The sequence below is a fragment of the Hemiscyllium ocellatum genome, chromosome 2 (assembly GCF_020745735.1).
Source record: "Hemiscyllium ocellatum isolate sHemOce1 chromosome 2, sHemOce1.pat.X.cur, whole genome shotgun sequence".
In the NCBI taxonomy this organism is placed as follows: Eukaryota; Metazoa; Chordata; class Chondrichthyes; order Orectolobiformes; family Hemiscylliidae; genus Hemiscyllium; species Hemiscyllium ocellatum.
Window position 1 is genome coordinate 40916461 of NC_083402.1, and position 22590 is coordinate 40939050.

General features: G+C 37.6%; 1 protein-coding gene across 1 annotated transcript in view; it reads right to left on the reverse strand.

The window, feature by feature from the left end:
- Positions 1–2690: 2690 nt before the first annotated feature.
- fcho2 (FCH and mu domain containing endocytic adaptor 2) overlaps positions 2691–22590 on the reverse strand; it is a 202094-nt gene continuing 182194 nt past the window's right edge. Inside the window, exons 23-26 of the mRNA XM_060836174.1 lie at positions 14895–15094; positions 14084–14148; positions 7905–8069; positions 2691–4725 (exon numbers count right to left, since the gene is read on the reverse strand). Of these exons, the coding sequence (XP_060692157.1) occupies positions 4703–4725; positions 7905–8069; positions 14084–14148; positions 14895–15094 (453 nt within the window). The 3' untranslated portion in view covers positions 2691–4702. The remainder of the gene's footprint in view (positions 4726–7904; positions 8070–14083; positions 14149–14894; positions 15095–22590) is intronic.

The window sequence follows — 22590 nt, forward strand, 5'->3', positions numbered from 1 at the left end:
TAGTTCACTAAATATTCATACTTAATAGATTACACACCCATACATTTTGGATCATCTAATATAGGCTTTGAAAAGGTATTATTGATCTCATACATATTTATAAATATTTGCTCCATACATGCAATTCAACTTATTAGTCATAGCCATTTTATGTTCACAAATTTTCATTTGTTCAGCTATTATAATAAAACTCTGCAATATAATCAACTATAGAATGGACAAATATTGTGATTTATTGAAGATCACATTCAGGAAGTTCATGTTCTGTTTAATTGGTGGTGTTTTATCTTTATAAATTATATCACAACTAGTTTCATGTCTATTTATATAAGCAAATGTCACGTCAGAAAGGACAATATGGACCATGTTAAATTGCTTGGTGATATTGGAAGAAATAATTGCCATTTACATTTTATTCTTAAATAACAATTGCATATTGATTTATTCTTTGCATAATTGATTGTATGATAACAAATAACTTACTTATTTCAAATTCATGTTTCCATATATACCGCATAAGCATTTTATTAATCTTACCTTTTTAAATAGCACTATTTCATAAGTTTATTTCTGGCATTACTTAGCAATTTCAATTACTTAAAGAAATGGGACAAATATTGTTTTACAGATAACTCAAAAATATTCATGGTGATGCATAATTCAATAAACTGCTGTTGTTAATCCTTAGAATAACCTTGAGCTTCATACCTAAGCTCAGGATTTTTAACATTTGTTGATCAGGTGTGGCCGTTACTGGTTAGATCAGCATTTATTGCCCAGTCCTAATTGCCTTGGAGAAGCTGAGAGTGTGCTGTCTTCTTGAATCACTGCAGCCTGTTTGTGGTGTTGAACCACAGTGCTGTTACAAAGTTCTAGGGTTTGACCCAGAGACAGTGAAGGAATATAGTTCCAAGCCAAGATGGATTAGAACTTGCAGGTGGTAGTTTTAGTTCAGTAGAAAGTCAGACAACCTTTGTGCAACAAATGTGTCAGGCTTCAAAACTAGCATGTGCTATTCCCATCAACCTTCCCTACGCTTCTTTCTAGGCTTACAACACAGCAAGGAATAAGTTGGATTTTCTTCAATTTTAACGTCAGGCAACTCAAATTCAGACATGTTTTGATTTGAATCACACAGAGATATCAACCCCTCAGTTTATCATTTAAGAGATTAGCTTTAATGAGTTGAGTCAGCAAGTATTGACAAATTATTCACTATTGGTAAGATCAGAATGAAGTACTATACTGTCCTCAACCAACGCAAGCATATCATCACTATTTATCACAGCTCACAGGATTTTAATCAGATGCTGTTTTTTTAAACCCTCTTCTAAAACAGACATATCAAATTCAACCATAATGTCCCAAGACTGCTTTATTTGAAATTAACTTAGGGATGGAACAGAAATCAAACTTTCTGTGGCTGTGGTAGTAAACTTGCTTCTGGGTCAGAAAGTCTGCGTTCAAATTCTGTTCCAGTCTGGAGCAAAAGAGAGACTGACAGTTTAGTGGTTGAAGGTGCAGTATTTTAGATGAGACATCAACCCAATGCTCCATTATCCTCTCAGATGGGCATAGAATAACCCCTGGTAGTATTTCAAAAAAGAAAAAGGAACTCTCAGATGTAACCAAGCTGAATGTATATCCAGCATCAAGTAACCCTACTAAAACGGATTGTCTGATTATCTGCTGTTTGTTGGACAACAGTACAAGCAAATTGGTCGTATTTGTTTTGTATTACCAACAGTGACTATATTGCAAAAATATCAGTGATAAGGTGCACTCAGACATTCTGAATTTACAAGAGGCCTAATGAATGCAAGTCTTTCCTTCCTTCTAATATTTGTCCTCTTAGCTTCTGGACAGCTGGTTGTACTTACGTTAAGAATTATGATCAAAGTGATGATACTTGCCACAGACCTTCGAAGAAGCTGCCTATAAAAGATCTAGCAAATTACCATGACATTCATTTCTTCTTTTCCAATTTCATTTTTAATATAGAATCAAGTTAAGAGATCTCCAGGTTTCTAGCAACAGTGATGTCATCTGGCAAATTGCCAAACATGCTGAAAATGCCCACTGATAGCATAACAAGTGAAATGTATTGTATTTTCTACATTTAATTTTTAAAATTACCACACTTTAGGATTTTGCAGATGAATCATTGTTAATGGCAAATATTAACTCCGTTTCTCTCTCCACAGACTCACACAGCTTCTCCAGCACCTGTTTTTATTTTAGATTTCCAGCATCCCAGTGTTTTGCTTTTGCCTTCTTGAAGGTACAATTCCGAGTAAAGAGCAAATGAATTATTCAAATAGGTGGCCATAACCATGAATTCCAAGTCTGTTCCCATAAAATATCCATGTAGATACATTTCCAGCAGGCATCACCAGACAGCTTCTCTGCAAAGTAGTCAGATGGTTTATTGCTTTGCTAATCCATGGGAGTTTATGCCCATTATATAGCTAAGCCTAGAAAGTCTGGAATAAAATTAAACCTTTTAAATATTTTGCGGTTTTTCAGACTTTGTTTAAAAGTTGACTGTGTTCTCTACACCCCAAGATTATTTTAACACTCACCTGATCATGAAATATTACATGAACGTGAATTATTATAGCAAATCACATGTTAAACAGCAGGTGTATCATTTATCAGGCTAAAAACACAAATATCTTATGTTTCCCAATACAATGGCTACAGTTTATTGCAAATAGCCCATCAAAAGAAATAACATTTTTGAAATACACTGTTTCCACAGACTCCAGTTTTATCACATTCATTTCCCTTCCAAGTCCAAATACAAAAGTATTTAAGGATTATAGCATATTTATATACAAGTTTTTGAAATATTCATACATAAGAATAATTAGCTTAATAGAGTTTCATTGAAAAAACCTAGTGGCACAATAATTGACATAAAGGCACTTTTTGTTTTGAAAAACAAACTTCCATAAAATAAGTCTCAATGCTGGCACGTGAACCTTAGCTTCAGTACATTGTGTGTTGGGGTTTTTAAAGAGCTTTTATCTGTGTGTGTATACACAATTAGGCAAAATAATAAATTGACCTGAAACTCTGCAAGATATAAAAACACTTCCAGTTTTGCTCAACAAGATAACCTGGCGAAATACCAGATGACATTTATTTAATTTCTGAAGTAACACAAGTACACTTAAAAAAGGACAGATAAATCCAGGCACTCCCAGTTCAAGAAAGTACTGGAATACCACCCCTATGATAATTTTTTTTAAAATGCTGCTATCTTTTGGACAACAAAAATATGTGTAACTGTAGACCAGCAACTACATTCTCAGTCTTCACAAAATATTCTCAACTATTGACAGTTGTTTTAGTGCATCTATATTGACAACAGGAAGCCCACAGTAGGAGGACGCACTGAGTGGATAAAGCAGTAATGGCAATAGGTCCCAAATGATTGGTAGCCAATTTTATAGGGATTAGTGAGAATTCAATTATACAGAAATCTATTCATTAATTGCACTGTAAATAAAAACAATTCAGTATTCTTCATCTTGCAATGAACTGGCAGTTTGTTCTGAACTCTTTTTTTGTACTGCTTGTGACATTGTGGGCCTTTTCGCAAATTTGAAAATTTTTTGCAATGATCATTGGTATCATAACTTGGTTTTATTATATCTGCATGTGTATAAAAACTTAAAAATTAATAACCCACAAATTGACAATTGGATATGCACTAACAATCCAAATACACAAATAATTTAATGGTCTGCAGCAATGTTTCAGAATTAATCTGAAGACTACGAAAGTCACTTGCCAATAGTATAGTGCCAGATGATTTTTCATCCTACCAACTCCCAACAATCCTTGCTTCGGGGTAAGAGTTCAGAGTCCTTAAGAGTTCTGTAACAAGCACTACAACTCACCATCATTCAAATATTCTCCAGTTACAATCATGACCAAAACTTTGCGTTATGTTAGTTTATGACGTACATGGTACCACCCTTCAGAAAATTACCTCCTTGTATGGCACAAGAATATAACATTGAATCAGAAAAGTTGTAGAACAGTTCATATTCACCTATATAAATTTCTGTAACTTATAGATTTATCATTGATTTAAATTTTTTTTGTTGCAAGAGCAAACCTTACAATCAGCTAAACTTGGTAATTTGTAAAATTTTATATGTTTACACAATAGAAGCACAGTGAAGGCAAATGGTTAATGCTGGTTCTTCTATTATATATATTTATGTGTGTTTGATATACATTATACATTTTTACATTTTCAGCATAACTACTGATCACTTGTTGCTCTTCATTAAAGTCTACATAAAATCATGTATTCAAAGACATTTACTTTATACTTCCTGAATATTGCAGGTTTCAAAAAATTAAACAGTGTTGAAAATCACATCAGTGCTAATTTAATGTAATAAAAATACAACTTATTCTCCCCCAAAATGACTTTTTTTTCTAAAAGAAAGTGCATGTTTAAATTGTGTAGTATGGATTTTCCTTATAATCCAATGACCAAAACAGGCAAAGGCAGAATTTAAATTTTAAAGTTTTCATATCCTTGAAAATACTCTTCTTGTCCATTTTGTACTCCTGAATGCAGTACTAATTGTAGCTGGAAGGCAAGTACAAATGTACCATCAAAATAAACACCTGACAGTCAACTTGTCCTTCACCAAGGTTCAATGTGCTGATGGAACTGTCAGCAATCTGCCATGTATCGGCCTGTTCAAGAGAGAAAACAATAAATACTTTCTTCAAAGACATATCCCATACACATGAACAGAAATCCAATTTAAAATGAAAACTCCCCAATAATGACATACCATAGATTATTTTGTGCACAGCTCTTAAAAAAGCATTGCCATTGAGCAGTTTATTAATCTATAATTAGCATGAACCAAATGGCAACAGAGAAGCTACAGAACGCCCAACAGAACAATATTTTATTTTGAAAAAAGTCAAATGCAATTTTTTTTACACAACTTATCATTTTTGGTGTTTGGATTTCAAAGTAGTGGCATATGGGGGTTAGTTAATTTTGTGAAGTGCTTTCATCGTAAAAAAGGTCAGAGCAACGTTCTGGAACAATGATCTAATATAGGAGAAAGTGAGGACTGCAGATGCTGGAGATCAGAGTCAAGAGTGTCATGCTGGAAAAGCACAGCAGGTCAGGCAGCATCCGAGGAGCGGGAGAATTGACATTTCGGGCATCAGCCCTTCATCATTCTCCTGCTTCATGGATACTGCCTGACCTGCTTTGCTTTTTCACTAATCTAATAAAGTATTGCTCAGAAAGTGCTATAGCCCCTATGATGAGCAAATGAAAAACTGTTTATATTGGGTATTTACAAAAGATGGGTAAACATTGAAGCTTTTAACTTTCTTTCAGTTCAAAATAACTGTGGATTGATTTTAGTATAGAAAACCAGAAATTTAAAGTTTTAAAGGTATTTTGGAGGAGACTTAACCGAGGTCAGAAGCAAATGAAGTTTCTCTTCTGATAGAAGTCTAGGAAAATCACAGTTACCTTGGTAGAAAAGCTTAGTTCTTGCAGCTTCCAGACTGTAAGAATTTGGTTAGAAATCTGAAGGATATTTGAAGCTGAGAACGTCTAAGCTCTCAGTTTGTGGGCATTCATGTAACACGCCACCACATCTCACAAGAAAGAAACTGAGGATAATCAATTAGGTTGAAGTTAAAGATTTATCATTGAGGAGTAGTTTTTCTAAATTTAAAGGTTCAAATCGATGGCTTTAGGAGTGTCTAGTACCAGAGAACACAATCTCAGAATAAAAGGTCCAACATTTACGTCAGAGGTGGAAAGGAATTTCTTTTCTCAGAGGCTAATGAATCTGTGGAATTCTTTATCTCAAATGGCTTTAATGGCTGGGTTGTTAGGCATATTCAAGGCTGAGATAAACAGATTTTTCATCAGTAAGGGAATAGATTATGGACAAAATAGGGGAAAAAGTAGAGTGGATTTGATCTCAGCCATAACCTTATGGAATGGCTGCCAGACTCAACATGCCAAATGCCCGACTTTGGCTCTATGTCTTATGGTCTTACAGTCCTCTGACCTCAGACTTTCCTGCAGTGGCTACGTCAAAGAATATTTTTAAATATTACTTGAGAGACTACTTATCATATATATACCCAAGTAATACTCAATTCATGTAAAAGTCGACCCCCTAATTTTGGCCAAATAGCCTGGAATTTTTCATATATCTTGTGTAAAAGTCGATCCTAATTCTTCACAGCTAACAGATCAATGTTTATGAGTCAGTGTGCCAAACGTCACGCTCCAGCTTTCTAGTCTGCCAGTTGTTCCGCTCCGCTCCGCTCCCAGTTTTCCAGTCCGCTGGCTGTTGTTTTCCGCTTTGACTTTTCAGAGTTACCATAATTTGGGTTTTTTTTCTTTATTCGTTTAGAGATCAATTGGGCTTCTGCTAATGGTACAGTATGAATTTTGATGGGCGGGAATTTCAGCCCCTCAAAAGTAGTATCCATATATTAGTCAAACTCATAAATTTAGCCTTAAAAAGTAGTCAAAAAAATCAACTATTACTCGGGTGTATACCGAGTAATAGTTATGCTTGTTTTCAAGATGTTGATATTTTAATCTTACTTTTATATTTCTTGTCCCGAGCATCAGTTTCCACAGTATTGAATTTAGTCTCTCATCCACCTGAGTTTAACTAACTTTTAGAATCCTTACAGTGTGGAAACAGGCCACTCTGGAGGGACTCTACGATTCTAGTTAAATTCTGATGGATGACAGACTAAATTCAGTGCTGTGGAAACTGATGCTTAATTTGTCATCAGTCTTGATTAGTATATCACAACAATCCAATCTTAATTTTAAATGGAAAGAACTTTAAAAAGTAGCAGTTTGTATGATTCCCAACTGATGGTACTACAAGAAAAGTCAGACCCTAGAATAAAAGCTGACTTGATAGGTTTTTATTTAGTTATTTAACCTGGTGCTCAGTCACTGTATTTAGAAAGGCTGCAGATTTTCTGTAGCAAAATTGCATAGCTTACTATAGAAAAGATACATGATTAAGTAGCATCAGCATGGCTTCATGAAAAGAAAATCAAACCTGACAAATTTACTAGAATTATTCAAGAAGATTACAAGCGAGTAGATAATGGGAAAGCAATGGATGTTGAAAAGGTCCACACTTTTTTTTCATCCATTCATGGGATGTGGGTGTAACTGGCCATTATTTATCACCTGTCCTTAACAGCACAGAGGGCAATACAGACACACCTTGATGTGGGTCTGGAGTCGTATGTAGGCCAGACCAGGTAAGGATGGCAATTTCTTTCCCCAAAGGACATTAGTGAACTCGATCAGGTTTTATGGCAATGGACATGGATTCGTAGTCATCATTACATTTTTACTTATTTCAAATTTTACCATCTGATATGGAAATACATTAACAATGATAGAGGATTAGGTAAAAACAAGGACTGTAAATGCTGGAAACCGGAGACTAGATTAGAGTGGTGTTGGAAAAGTGCAGCAGGTCAGGCAGCATCCCAGGAGCAGGAAAATTGACGTTTCGGGCAAAAGCCCTTCATCAGGAATCATCAGAATCATATTGCAAAGACTCCCAACAGTGAGTGAAAATATTTTCTAATTTCTGCTCTAAATGGCTGACCATCATCCTGAGATGGCGACCTTCTAGATTCTCTCACTTGGAGAAACAAGCTCTCCATATCTAAAGACTGAACTATAATCTGCAAAATCCCATGATGGGATTTGAATTAATTTCTAGGTTTTGAGGCCAGAAACAAAAACAACTATAACCCTAGTGTGTCTGTTTGTTAAAATTTCAATAAGTCACTCCATGATTGTTCAATTGCATCCAGAAGTCTAAAAGTTCTGCAGCTCTTACCTGTAGCAAATCTCTTCTTTATTAAAGAAAGTCTATAACCAGTGCCTACAAGCTCTACATCTGCTCCTGATAGTGTGGATCCTTCACTGAGAAATTGGACTGCAAGAGTTGATGGCTTGGTTGGACCTTCTGACACGTCAAATTTTGCTCTGAGGGATCCAGAACCTGAAAGAATAGGAGTAGTTCAATGTGCAGTAATGCATGCAAACAAATTCATTACTGGCTCAAAATCCTGGAACTCTCTCTTTAAAAATAAATACTTCCATCAGTACATCCTTCGATATGCTATCCTTCAAATAGATTCTGGACTTAGCTCGTTGCTGCACCTGTCTCTAAACTTTTAAACAGTTGGTCAATGTTCCATGTCAACATGAACAATTTGAGAGTAAACTGGGTCTATGCTTAAGTTACCTGTGCACCAATATATAAACTAGGTCGTTACCATGGAACTTTTTGCAGTCCAACCTTTTCTTCTCCGTTTTCTATCTGCTGTCTACGTATCATTATGACCAGATCTCCTGAACAGGATTCCAAAAATTGGTACAGTTCCACATGGATACCCCAAATTGTTAAGCTCTTGGCTAAAGATGGTTGAACTGCCTTCCCATCTTATTTGTCTGTGCCCTTGGTTGGTTGTAACAAGGTTAATTCAAAAATGATCCCTCTGTTCTTAAAAGGAGACAAGTTAACTAGGTTTTCTTTACTTAACAAAATAATTTTATTAGTCATTAATAGCAAATAAATAATAATACAACACACAAATATGTAATAAAAAGTGAGTCAAAAAATCAAAGTTAAAAGATACATGGATCAGTTTCTGAGTGGCTTGTGAACAGCAGATAATGTAACATTGATAGCTGAACAGTTACGTTCAGAGCTCGTAGCTTTGCAGTTAGTTGAAACCATTTTGTCCCATCTCCTTTTTATAGTAGTTGGCTGGCGGTTCTCAGAGTGAGGGTCTTTTAGACTGATTTGCTGGCTGCCTGGCTTCCAGCACTCAAAATTGAGAATCTTTTTACCTATAATGCAAAGGTGACTAGTGGATGATTCTTCAACTGTGACCTTCACAGCACACTAGTGTTCAAACTCAGGCTATACGTCAATGCCTCAGTTCACTAGCACACCTTCTTCCATTCGTCAACACAGATCAGGGTTGGAGTCAGTTTGTAAGACCTTTGTGTATTTCTGAAAGGACAAGTGTCCCCAAAATGTGGCTTTCTGCTGAGTGGCATTGGAGGTGAGGGGAAAATGAGTGAGCCCCTTGTTATCTCCTTCTGTTACACCTCTATCTCTGAAAGTGCTGGACACTTACAGGAGCAACATTCCACAGGTTTCACAGCAATCTTCTTTTAAGAAACACACTTTGGAACTAAAAGTTTAAAAAATGTTGATAATACTTTGGATTCTGATCTGTCATTGTGATAATATAGAACAAATAAAATGAGATCCATTTTAATTCATTACAAAGGATGAAAAATAATTAAACATAAAATAACAAACATACTGTCACATATAATCATTCCCTTAGTCTGGGTCTTGTCTTTTCAATTCTAATCGGGTTTCTTTAAGTTCTGCACAAGTCCTGCACCAATGTTGATGTGACAGTCAAAAAGGTGCAGCAATGCCTCTTCTTCCTCAGGATAAGGAAATTTGGCATGTTTGTAAGGATTCTCACCAACATTTATAGATGCACCATAGAAAACATTCTATCAGGATACATCATAGCTTGGTATGGGAACTGGTCTGTGCAGGGTCGTAAGAAACTACAGAGTTATGAACACATCCCAGTCAATCATACAAGCCAACCTTCCATCAATTGACTCCATCTACAGTTCTGACTCAGAAAGGCTGGTAAGATTAAAGATCATTCCCACCCCGGTTATAAGCTCTTCCAAACTCTTCAGTCAGACAGAAGATACAAAAGCTTAAAACGCACATATCAACAGTTTAAGAACAGCTTCTTTTTCACTGTTATAAGCCTGAATGGACACTTCAAATTTCAAATCTAATGTTGATCTTGCTTTTTGTGCACCTTCTTTGCAGCCTTGCTCAGTTCTATCACTCTATGATCTGCCTGTACTGCATGCAAAATAGAACTTTTCACTGTGCCTACATACATGACAATAATAAGTCAAATCAAAAGTTCATTCAGGAGGTTCAACATGAGCCCTAAACTGACTGGATCTTGGTTGGCAGACCATACTTGATGAAGAATTGGGTCAATTCCCTCATCAATGTTTTGACAATAGGAAACAAGTGGCATGGGAGAATCATGCGTGTAGGTTTTACTGCAGGTACAGTTTTCCTATAACATAACTGGTACTACAAAACTCTATGCAAAAACCCTATTATGTTCTATGGAGCTGTGGCCAGTAGAAATGCTGGCTGATGTGGACTTAGGTTTTTGCATAAGTCTATTGGAATTCCATGATCAAGCCAAAATATCGCCTTATGATATTTTGGTGTCATCACTACTTTAATGGTTCACTGTCTGTTCATTACTTGCAGGTGTCTATTTCCATATTAGCACATTATTTTTAATATAGTAATATTCAGGGACAGGTTGTGCCTCAGCTTCAGTGTGATCAATCTGAACTATTGTTTTTAACACTGGACCAGCTCATTGAGCTGCCACCAAAGAAGTTCTACTTATTACCTCATTGAGATCTTCTAGACACCCAAAGGTTTCAGATAACTGGTTTTGAAGGTCTTTTGTCTGCAGTGCCACCTTAGTCTCAACTGGCTGAGTCTGTCAGGCAACAGATCATGTGACTATATAGTCAGGGATATGCTGGGCATTTCACCTGCAGCTGATGGGTTTTCCTGACTTCCACAGACTTTTCAGAGAGCCCATGAGGATGATATTACCTTTGATCTCAATAGGTCACTGCCAAGGAACAAGATGATTCTATCCACAGGCAAAAAAGGGATGATCTCACTGGTCGTTACTCAGGTGCAGTGAATGGCAGGAAACAAGAGAGTTGGAATTATGGGTAAACACTCAGTTTGGCAGAAACTAACCAGGAGTGTCCTGCAAGGATGTGTATTGTGGTGTAAATTATTCACAATATCATTAATGACTTGGATAGTGGCATAGAAAGTCAAATATCCAAATTTGCTGATGACAAAATTGGACAGCATTGTAGACAGCATTGATAGATTAGGTGAATAAGCAAAGCTGTGGCAGATGGACTTTAATATAAGCAAGTGTGAGGTTATCCATTTTGGACTGAAGGAGGGTTATTTTTCTCAGAATGTAAAAATACAGTGGATGTCCAATGAGATTGGGAGGGGTTCAGGTGCACAGCCATTGAAAATGCCTAGAACAAGTGCAGAATATAGTCAAGAAGGCTAATGGAATACTGGCCTTCTATCTAAATGGCTACAGGATACAGACATTATGCTGCAGTTATATGAAAGACTATAGTTAGATACCACTTACTGTACTGAAAATTGATCTGGGCACTCCATCTTAGGAAGGATGGAATGAGTTCAATGCACCTTTATAAGGATTTCTGGAGTTTAGTCATGAGGAAAGACTAGGCAAGTTAGGCCTTTAGAATTCAGAAAATTAAGAGGTGCTGTATTGAGGTTTTCAAGATATTAATATGAAATGACAGAGCAGATAAACTATTTCTAATGGTTGAAAATTCTAGAAATGGGGGCATAGTTTAAGAATAGTGGCAGGTCAATCAGGAAGGATAGGCGAAAGTGAGGACTGCAGAAGCTGGAGATTGGAGTCAAGATTAGAATGGTGCTGGAAGAGCTCCTTCCCGCAACATTGATTTTCCTGCTTCTTGGATGCTGCCAACCTGATGTGCTTTTCCAGCACCACTCTAATCTTGACTCCAATCAGGAGAGATGTTAAAAATTATGTCTACACAGTAGTGAAGGTTGCTAACTCTTTTCCTTAAATAACAGTCAATGTTAATTCAATTGTTAAATTTAAATCTGAGATAGACAGATGTTTATTAATTAAGGGTACCAAAGGCCCAAGCCAGGGACATGGAGTTATGCCAGAGTTCAACCATGATCTTAATGGATGGCAGAGCAGGCTCGAGGAGCTGAATGGCTTACTCCTGTTCTTACATTCCTAACGAGAAATGGGAAATCTATCAATCTTCAATCCCATTTATGAGCACCTTGGCAATTACTATACTCACTGATGGGGAAAGTCACACCTTTTCCCAGCAGTAGAGTTTAGTTGGCTCCAGTATTCCCTAGTTTACTACCAGCTTGCCTGTATTACCCTGGGGAAATGTGGCCACGCTTCCTTTAGATGTAAAATCCTGGTAACTCTTAGGATTTGTTTAATTTCATCTACACTCTCAGCAGTGTCTTTACAGGGATTTGCAGTTGTAGTCACAGCCATAGCCTGATCTGCTACGCTCTCTGACAAACTGCCATTCTCTGCAGTGTGTTGTGTCTGACTAAATGCTCCTGGTGTTTCTTAGCCTTCTAGCAGTTGTACTGGACATGGCCTGCCTTTCAGCCATTAAAACAAAGGTTTCTTGGAGCTCAACTTTCATCGCAGCACTACCTTTTCCATCCTGAGGACTGTTCCCAGCATTTTCCTCTCTACCATGGGTGCTCAGTTTTCTATCACTTTTTGCTTTCTAATAATAATCGGAGGTGGCTAGGAGAGAGGTTGTCTTGGAATAGGAGTTTGTGGATCAGCTCAAGCATCAGCCAGCATGGCTGCATACCCTGACCCAGTCACACTCTGTTCCTCCTACAGCACTCTTATTGGGAATGGGGGGTGGTGGTGGGTTTTTTAAACCCTTCAAGAATTGTTTCACTGAGATTTTTGTAAGTGGCTTCTAAATTAACTACCTACTGCTGCTTAAGCTTGTCAAATTCCAGATATGTCTGGTTAGGCTTTTTCTTCAAGGCACATAATTTTTATGGGCACCCTCTGGTATATAATTAAGATAACCACTTTTACTACCTTGTAAGTGCCTGGCAATTTTCTCAGGCAAGAGGGAATAAACTTCTTGCCTCACCCTAAAAGCCCAATCTGCATTAGTATTGACCAATGCTGGACTGGCTCCATAAATTGCTGAGTTACCAGCTCCAAAGAGATGTGAGAAGTTTCCACTTCTGTCTCCTCAAACTTTGGAATTAAATGAGCAAATAATGTTGCCTCCACCCTTAAGTCTGGGCCAGTAGTGTCTTCGTGGGACACAATAGGTTTCCTGCTTTTCAGCTTGGCTGTCTCAACTCAAATGCTTTGCTTGCCATTTTTCCTGCATTTCTCTCTCTACCCCCTTGCTCTTTTCTCCATTCCCTATTTCTCTCTTTCTCTCTCTGTCATTCCTTTTCTTTTTCTTCAAATGCTAATTTCTTTGCTCGAACTTTAATTTCTCTATTGTTAATTTATCACTGTCCTCAATTTAGCCCTGTAAACAATTAGTCACCCCTTTAAAAAGTAAACTTTAAATCTTCACCCTCTTATTTTCAAGTCATTACATGGCATCATCCTCCCATCTTTGATATATCAACATTCAAGATATCTTTCAATTTTGGCTTAAGAATATGAAACTTTAATTTGCCCATCAGAGGTAACCTAGACTTCAGCAGTCAAGGCTCTAAGCTTGGAAACTCCTCCCATGAGTAACTCCTCCTTTCTTTTCTGCCTTAAGGCATATCTTAAAAATCCACCCCTTTAATGATGGCTATCTGTTCTAATTTATCCTTAAGTAACATTTATTTGTTTCATAATTGTCCTCTGAAGCACCTTGGGAATGTTTTTACTACATTACATAAAGACTCCAAATAAATAAAAAGTATTAATATTCTCTATCAACAAGAACAGAATTAGATTAATCAATTCTGGCATTATTACAGGTTGTTTCTGTGACAAACGAGCAGTTATTAATGAAGGGACATATCGCTAGATTGGAAGTAGATGGCTCTGTGATATTTTGGATATGGAATTAGACATTCTCCTCCAAATTAAAAAGGTGTCCAAATCTCTGACAGTCTGCTCTTGAGATAGTAGCTGGGAAGGAAACTTGCTTCACCATAAGTGTTTGTGACAAAGTTTGGAGAGTTATCACCGGCCTTAATGATTCATAAATAACGTTTCATTTTCTGAATTTAACTCCAAAAATAAAAATGCACTCACTGTTGGCAGCTAATTGAGAAATGAAAAGTAGTGATTCACATATTCTACCTACCTCCATTTTCAGATTTCTCCGAAATTTCAGACAGCTTCCATAAGGCCTTCTTCTGTTCTGCATTCCTGAATCAAGGCCAGGTGAACAAATGAAATGTATGAATATGCTAGCACTTATACACTCATTAGAACATGACGCAACAATGCAAAATCCACAGAACATTAGTGTCTTACATTGCTTGATGCCCTGCATTAACCCAATTCGTGGGATGTCCTCAATTAAGGCCCTTAAGTGAGAAATAAATGTCCTTCTAATGTATCTCACCACTGCTGGGATCTAACAACCAACAGATGAATAGCACCCTTACCTCTGGATTAGGAGTCCAGGGTTCAGGTTCCACCTGCTCCTATTACTGTACACCTCTGCGTAATAACATCTCAACAGGTAAGCCCCACTGGAACTAGTTCTTCCTCATATGCCCCAACAAAATCAGTAATGATCTTGAATACCTCTAGCAAAACTTTGTTTTTCTTACTTTGCTCCAAGGAGAATAGCCCCAGTTTTTTTCAATAACTTTGCACAACTAAATCTTTTATCTAGAAACATTACAGAAAATCTGCTCTACATCTTCTTGGATTGCAGCTTCCTCCAGTCAAGGAAGAAGGGAGAAATTTGATATACAAGACAAAACAATGACTGTGCCAACATATTGTTAATAGTAAATGGAACATACATCTTAATGGGGAGTCTTAATAGGTCAACTAAACAGAGATCTATTTAAGATATATTAGTAACAAGCTTCAGAATGCTCTTTCTTTCTGATGTTAAACAAAATTCTAAAATGAATAAAAGGTTCAGATTTCTAAATTACCAAATAGCTGTAGGCAGTGACTGCATGCCAGTAACTCCACCATCTACTGGCATCAAAATCTGAACATTTGATAGCACAGAAGGAGAAACCATAGCTTCTGGGTTATATTTGTAGTCCACTCGAATGTCAGTAGTGGTAAGACTGCATTTCCAGTATGTAGCTAGGTTTAGTGGTGTTGATTGGATACCATTGGAAGATACCTGCGCCACAGAGAGAGACAGACATCCATAAAGATCAGAGCACTCAAAAGTTCTCTTCAGATAAATACCAACACTTACACAGATTTGTTTGAAGAGGCCAAAGAGGACAAATGATGAGTTTTGAGAAGATTTGTAGCTCAGGTTGAGGTTCTGGACGTAAGTTTGCTCGCTGAGCTGGAAGGTTCATTTCCAAACATTTCCATGCGAAGCTTCTGAAGATGTTACCTATTAGGGTGACGAAATGTCTGGAAAATGAACCTTCCAGCTCAGTGAGCAAACCTACATCGAGAACAAATGATGCAAGTCATGCCAAACAGTATATATTTTACAATAAGGATTTCATTTTCCACAAATATAAATGAAAGAATCGTAATTGTTGTTCCTTTGTATCATTCAATTGGCTGCAAATACAGATGATATTTTTAGATTTATCAATTTGTCTTGAAGACTAAGGGACCATTCTAAAAATATTTTTTTTCCCTGATTAATGTTTTGTTTAAGCAAGAATTCAAAATATCTTGAAAGAAGCTGGTTAAACTTAAACATTACGGACATATTTTGCTTTGTTAGCTTGAGAATGACTATAGTGTTGAATTGAAGTGCAATTAAGACAACTACAAAATGTAAGGGAAGTAGTAATATGCCACTTGGTTCATTTGAGTCTACTCCACCATTCAATGAAATTACGGTTGATCTGATCATCCTCAACTCCACTTTCTTGCCTTTTCCTGAACCTTCAGTTCCCTTACTAAGATTCTGACTATCTCAGCAATTAATATACTTAATGACAGTCTCGACAACCATCTTCAGTAAAGAATTCAGATTCAGAGTGGTATACATTTGGGAGGGAGTTACCCTGGGAGTCCTTGACATCGACTCCGGATCCCATGAAGTCTCATGGTGTCAGGTTAAACATGGGCAAGGAAACCTCTTACTGGTTACCACATAGCATACTCCTTCGGCTGATGAATCAGTACTCCTCCATGTTGAACAACACTTGGAGTAAGTACTGAGGGTGGCAAGGTGCAAAATGTATTCTGGGTGGGAATTTCAATGTTCACCAGAATGAGTGGCTCAGCAGCAACATTACTGATCGAGCTGATCGGGTCCTAAAGGATATAACTGCTAGACTGGGAGAGCAGCAGTTGGTGAAGGAACCAACAAAAGGAAAAAACATACTTGACCTCATCCTTACTAATGTGGCAGCTGCAGAAGCATCTGTCCATGACAATATAGGTAAAAGTGACCACTGCATTATTATTGTGGAGACAAAGTCCTGACTTCACATTGAGAATAACCTCCACTGTGTTGTGAGCAATATCACCGTGGGACAGACTTCGAACTGACCTAACAGCTCAAGAGTGGGCATCCATGAGGTGCTGTGGGCCATCAACAGCAGCAGAACTATACTCCAGCACAATCTGCAACCTCATGGCCAGGCATATCCTTGACACAACCATTACCATCATGTAGGGGGATCAATCCTGGTTCAATGGAGAGTGCAGGACGGCATGCCAGGAGCAGCATTAGGCTTATCTAAAAATGAAGTGTCAACCTGCTGAAGCGACCAAACAGGACTACTTCCTGCAGCATAAATAGCAAGTGATAGACAAAACTAAGTGACGCCACAACCAACGGATCAGATCTAAGCTCTGCAGTCCTTCTACATCCAGTTGTGAATGGCGGTGGACAATTAAACAACTCATTGGAGGTGGAGGAGGCTCCACAAATACCCCCAACCTCAACAATGGAGCAGCCCAGCACATCAGTGCAAAAGATAAGGCTGATGCACTCGCAACAATCTTCAGTCAGAAATATCAAGTGGACAATCCATCTCGGGCTCCTCCAGTTGTCCCCAACATCACAGATACCAGTCTCCAGCCAATTTGATTCACTCCATGTGATATCAAGAAACAGCACTGGATACTGCAAAGGTAATGGGCTCTGATAGCATTCTGGCAATAGTACTGAAGATATGTGCTCCAGAACTTGCCACTCCCCAAGTCAAGCCCTTTTAGTACAGTTACAACACTGGCATCTACCCAATAATGTGAAAAATTGTCCAGGTATGTCCTGTACATAAAAAGCAGGACAAATCCAACCCAGCCAATTACAATTACCGCCCATACAGTCTACTCTCCATCATCAGTAAAGTGATGAAGATGTCATCAACAGTGCTATCAAACATCACCTGCTCAGTAACAACCTGCTCAGTGACGGCCAGTTTGGGTTCTGCCAGGGCCACTCAGCTCCTGATCTTATTACAGCCTGGGTTCAAACATGGATAAAAGTGCTGAATTCCAGAGGTGAGGTGAGAGCGACAGCCCTTGACATCAAGCCTGCATTTGACAGAGTATGGCATCAAGGAGCCCTGGCAAAATTGGGATCAATGGGTATCAGTGGGCAAACACTCTGCTAGTTAGTTATACCTGGCACAAAGGAAGATGGTTGTGGTTATGGGGTGTCATCATTTCAGCTCCACGACATTGCTACAGGAGTCCCTCAGGGTAGTGTCTGAGGCCCAACAATCTTCAGCTGCTTCATCAATGACCTTCCTTCTGTCATAAGGTCAGAAGTGGGGATGTTCGCCAATGATTGCACAGTGTTTAGCACCGTTCGCGACTCCTCAGATACTGAATCATTCCGTTCTCAAATGCAACAAGATCTGGTCAATATCCAGGCTTGGGCCAACAAGTGGGAAGTAACATTAGTGCCACACAAATGCCAGACAATGAACATCACCAATAAGAGACTCCAACCACCACCTCTTGACATTCAACGTTATTACCATCACTGGATCCCCCACCATCAACATCCTTGGGTTACCATTGACTCAACTGAACTCACCACATAAACACAGTGACTACAAGTGTAGGTCAGAGACTAGGGATACAGTGGCAGGTAACTCACCTCCTAACAATCCAAAGTCTATCCACCATCCACATGTCAGGAGTGTGATGGACTTGCTCGGATGGGTGCAGCTCCAACAATATTCAAGAGGCTTGACACCATCCAGGTCAAAGCAAACTGCTTGATTGGCAACACATCCACAAACACTCAATCACCCCACTACTGGCACTCAGTAGCAGCAGTGGATGCTATCTTACATGGTTGAGCCCCTACTCTGAAATTATGCCCCCAACCCTAGACTCTCCCCAGTCTAGGGAAACAATTTCTTAGGGGTTTAACAGTGTAGAAACTAAGAATCTTACATGTTTTAATGAGGTTGTCTCTCATTCTTCTAATCTCCTTTGAGTAAAGGCCAAACCTACTCGACTTCTCCTCATAAGAAAATCCCTTTAAATCTGGGATCATGATGTTTGTATTCTAATTCCTTTGAAATAAAGGCCAATATTCCATTAGATATCCCTTTTACCTGAAGATGTGTATGATGCATACACAAGGACCCCCTAAAGCACACTGTATTGTAATTTCCTATAATCTTTCCTTACTTAAATAATAGCCAGATCCTTTAACATTCCTGTCAAAGTGCATAATATCACATATTCCCACATCAACTTCTGTGTGCCCATTCACTTAATTCTCTGTAGACTCTTCGTGTTATTCTCACCACTTGTTTTCCCATCTATTTTCATGTCATTCACAAACTTGGCAATTGTATGTTCACTTCCCTTACTTAAGACATATATAATATATAGTAAACAACCATTGCTCCACAAAGCAAATTATGTCCGTAATGTTTAAGCTTAACCAGCTTCTTTCAATACATTTTGAATTCTAGCTTAAACAAAACATAAATTCAGGAAAAAAGAAATATTTTTAGAATGGTCACTGTTGCCCCTGCAGCACTTCACTAGTTACAGACTCAATTCTGAAACTGCACCCTTGGTTCCAACTCTGTCTTCTACTGGTTAGTCAATCTTCTATCCATACCATCCCCAACACCATGAGTTGTTACTGTATTAAGTAGCTTATATGCTGTACCTTATTGAATGCCATTTGTAAATCCAAATAGATATACCTACAGGTTCCCCTTTACCTATCCTGGTTGTTAACTCCTCAAAGAATTTTAATAAACTTTGTCAGGCATGATTTCCCCTTCATGAAGCTACGCAGCTGCTGGTTGATAATATTACTGATTACTGTCTGTTTTTATATAATTTGCTGGCCTATCATCAAATTTTATTTTCTCAACTGTTTCTGGTCATCCTTTCCAATAATCACTATTCCCCAGGGATCTCTTCCACTCAGATCAGTTATTAAACCTGCCTCATGATACAATACCAGATCCAAAACAGTCTGATTCCTCATTGAATCCACTTAAAATTGTTCAAGGAAACTGGCATGAATACATTCTCGAAGTTCTTCCTTGTGGCTACCTCTAGCAATTTGATTTTCTCAAGGTACCTGAAGAATACAGTCAACCATGATTAATGTACTGCCTTTTTTACATACCATCATTATCTCCTGACTTATTCTATGTCCTTCTGCTGGATCACCTAAAATCTACTCTCACTGGCGTTGTCTTCCCTTTGTCATTTCTTACTTCTAATTTTGCATCTTCTGATCCAAGAACATTTCTTGCTATCATACTCTTCCATCTCACACTATTGAAATTCCTTGTCACCATTTCCTTCCTGCCTGCAGTTTCAAAAAGTGATGCACACCTGAATTTTACTTCCCAGCCTTGACTATCTTGTAACCACATCTCCATAATGGCTGTAAGATCATGACTTGATTTATGCCGTTAATTCATTTACTCTGTTCTTAAAACTACAAATATTTAAGTAAATAACCACTAATTTTGGCTTGTTATTATTTTGCACACCTCCTGCCCCTCCCTTTAACCCTATTTGCTGCTCTTATTATGTTTGCACACTTTGTCCCTTCCTGGGTATCATTACATTAATACTGCCCTGTGATGCTGCCATGTTCTTTTACTTCGTAAGCCTACGTATCCCCTCTCAGAACCCTCCACATACTTACAGTTATTTAATGTTCTCTCTACAGCTCTAGATATTCAGTTTATCAAGGAAGTTATCCTGGCATGGTTCAATTAAAGTTTGTTCTATCAGAGCAGTTTCCATTTACTCCAGTACTGGTATCAGGGCACCACAAACTGAAATCCATGAATAATATTGAAGTCTCATCTGCAAATATGGTGACATTAACATTGTAGCATATTGATACATGGATGCAGAGCACCATGAAGCACTACTTGTTAAGTTTGTTCCCTACTTCATTAAGGTCTTATTTAATCTGTGTTATTGTGAAGATGGCATCTGGCAGACAGAATTTCTTTGCAATGGGAAGGGTTGAAAGAGAGCTGTAAAATTATCTAGCGCTGTTGACAGGTGGTTTCCATAAGCTGGTTTAGCAAGTCTGACAAATCCTATTGCATAGTGTGCATGTAGGTAACACACCTACAGGCTTGGCAGGGTTTCTTTACTGAATGTACCCATGATCCTCATAATCTAAGCTGACAAATGAATAACGGCTGTTTGGGAGAGATGCTAGAGTCATATTGTTCAACAAAAATAATTAATTAGCCACATGTGTGGCTATTACAACATAATTTCAATCACTTTCACCAATACACTACATGTAATTTCACAACAGTACTGTTAAGTGCAGTTCACTTGTACTTTTATTGTACCAAGGATAACCAATGGTCAACAGGAACCTGAATACTCTTCTTGCCATTGTGCCAATACACTTGCAAATGCTGTGCAATTATAAGTCATTGAGATCGTATACATGCAATTATGCATTTTATTTGCTAATCAGAATGTGTTCAACCACATTTGAATTACAAATTAGCCATATGTGGTTAGCATTAATGTACTATATTAATATGTGAACTAGAGTGAACAAATTTCATAAAATTCCATACCAATGTGGGCCTTAAAAACAAAGAAACCAGAAAATTGAAGGCAAAGAATCAGTTCTTGATTAAAACAATTTCTACTATGATTAACTGAGCTTAACTCAGCTTAACTGAGCATCTCAAAAGGCATCAAACCAGCAGCTTGCCCTGGGAAATGTTAAAATATTGTTCACATTTATATGCATTTCTAATTGCATTAAGAACTCTAATTAAATGTTCTACAAATGTAGAATAACAGGCTGTTAAGGATTAATTAGCTACATATAGCATATATTCTACCTTTTCATTTAAATTTGAGGGCATGGGAAGGACAGAAGCAAAGGACATTTAGCATATTCATCATTCAGCAATTGAGCTAAATTCTTTCTATTTAAGTATTATTCATAAACTCTAATGCAAAACATTTGTTTTTCATTAGTTCAAAAATGCTGAACTTTACATGTCATTTAAAATAGTTTGAATTTTTAGTTCAGGGTGTAGTGCTCCTTGACACAGATTTAGCAGTTTGCAAGAGGATAAATTTACTTTAACTTTAATGTTCTACATGATTTAATTAAAACAAAATAAAGAAGTCTGCATTCTATGCTGTGAATGTTAATACACAACTATAGCCAAGAGCTCAAGTTTGTTTAACTACCTCACTTCATAGCTCAATGGTGAGAGTCAAAATGCACTTTGTTTTATAAATAAACCAATCATAGAACATTCATCTTAAAAGTATTACGCACTTGTTGAATGATGAACTATAGCAGCTTTAAGGAAACTTAAACTATGATCGATATCATGATCTCAAATTTGGACAAGTCAGATCCTAGAAGTCAGTCATGGAAACATAGTCACACAAGACGGCAGATGTACTGTAACAAGAGAACACAAGTTTTACACACAAATATGTGCATAACAAAGTTATGTTCCCCAACACCATCCATTACAGGCACTCAATCCCAGAGAAATATCACACTCACTTCAGCTTTTAAATCTTTACTCAACTGACACCCTTCAGTTTTGTTCCCTTAGGCTGTTCAGGCAGATTCATTTTTATGATTCCGTTCCGAATCTGATAGCATTAACATCTCAAAATTCTGATAGCCTAAACATTTCCAGTTGAAACAACATAAAGATGTCTGTCTGAACTCTTCCATGTAACTTCTGTGAAATTCTGAGTTTCTCACAGCAAGAGAATCAAGACAGTTCAAGGGAACCAGTCACACTGATTTAAATATTTGAGATTGGAGTTTCCAAGCCACAAAAGTTTAGGTAGGTGTCTGCATATTGTTCAAAATGAAAACATTTAGGCTAACAGAAGTTTGAGAAGTTAATGCCAGTAGATTCAGAAAGGAATCAAACACAAATCTGCCTGAACAGCCTAAGGGAACAAAACTATGAATTCTGTTCTATGAAACAGTTCCATCTTCTGAACTGAACCTTGGGTTGCTTTGAAGTAAAGCTCTGGATTTTCTGAAATCAAAATTAATCTAATCACCTTAATGTTTTTACTCTCTTATCAACCCAACAGCATAAACATTTCATTCATGAACAATACATGCGATTCTTGTGGATACTCAACTGCAATCACACACTCCTATGAAATGGATGTATTTAGGTCACCAAATGGCTTCCTAACTTTTCAAAAAAGAAAGTTACAGAA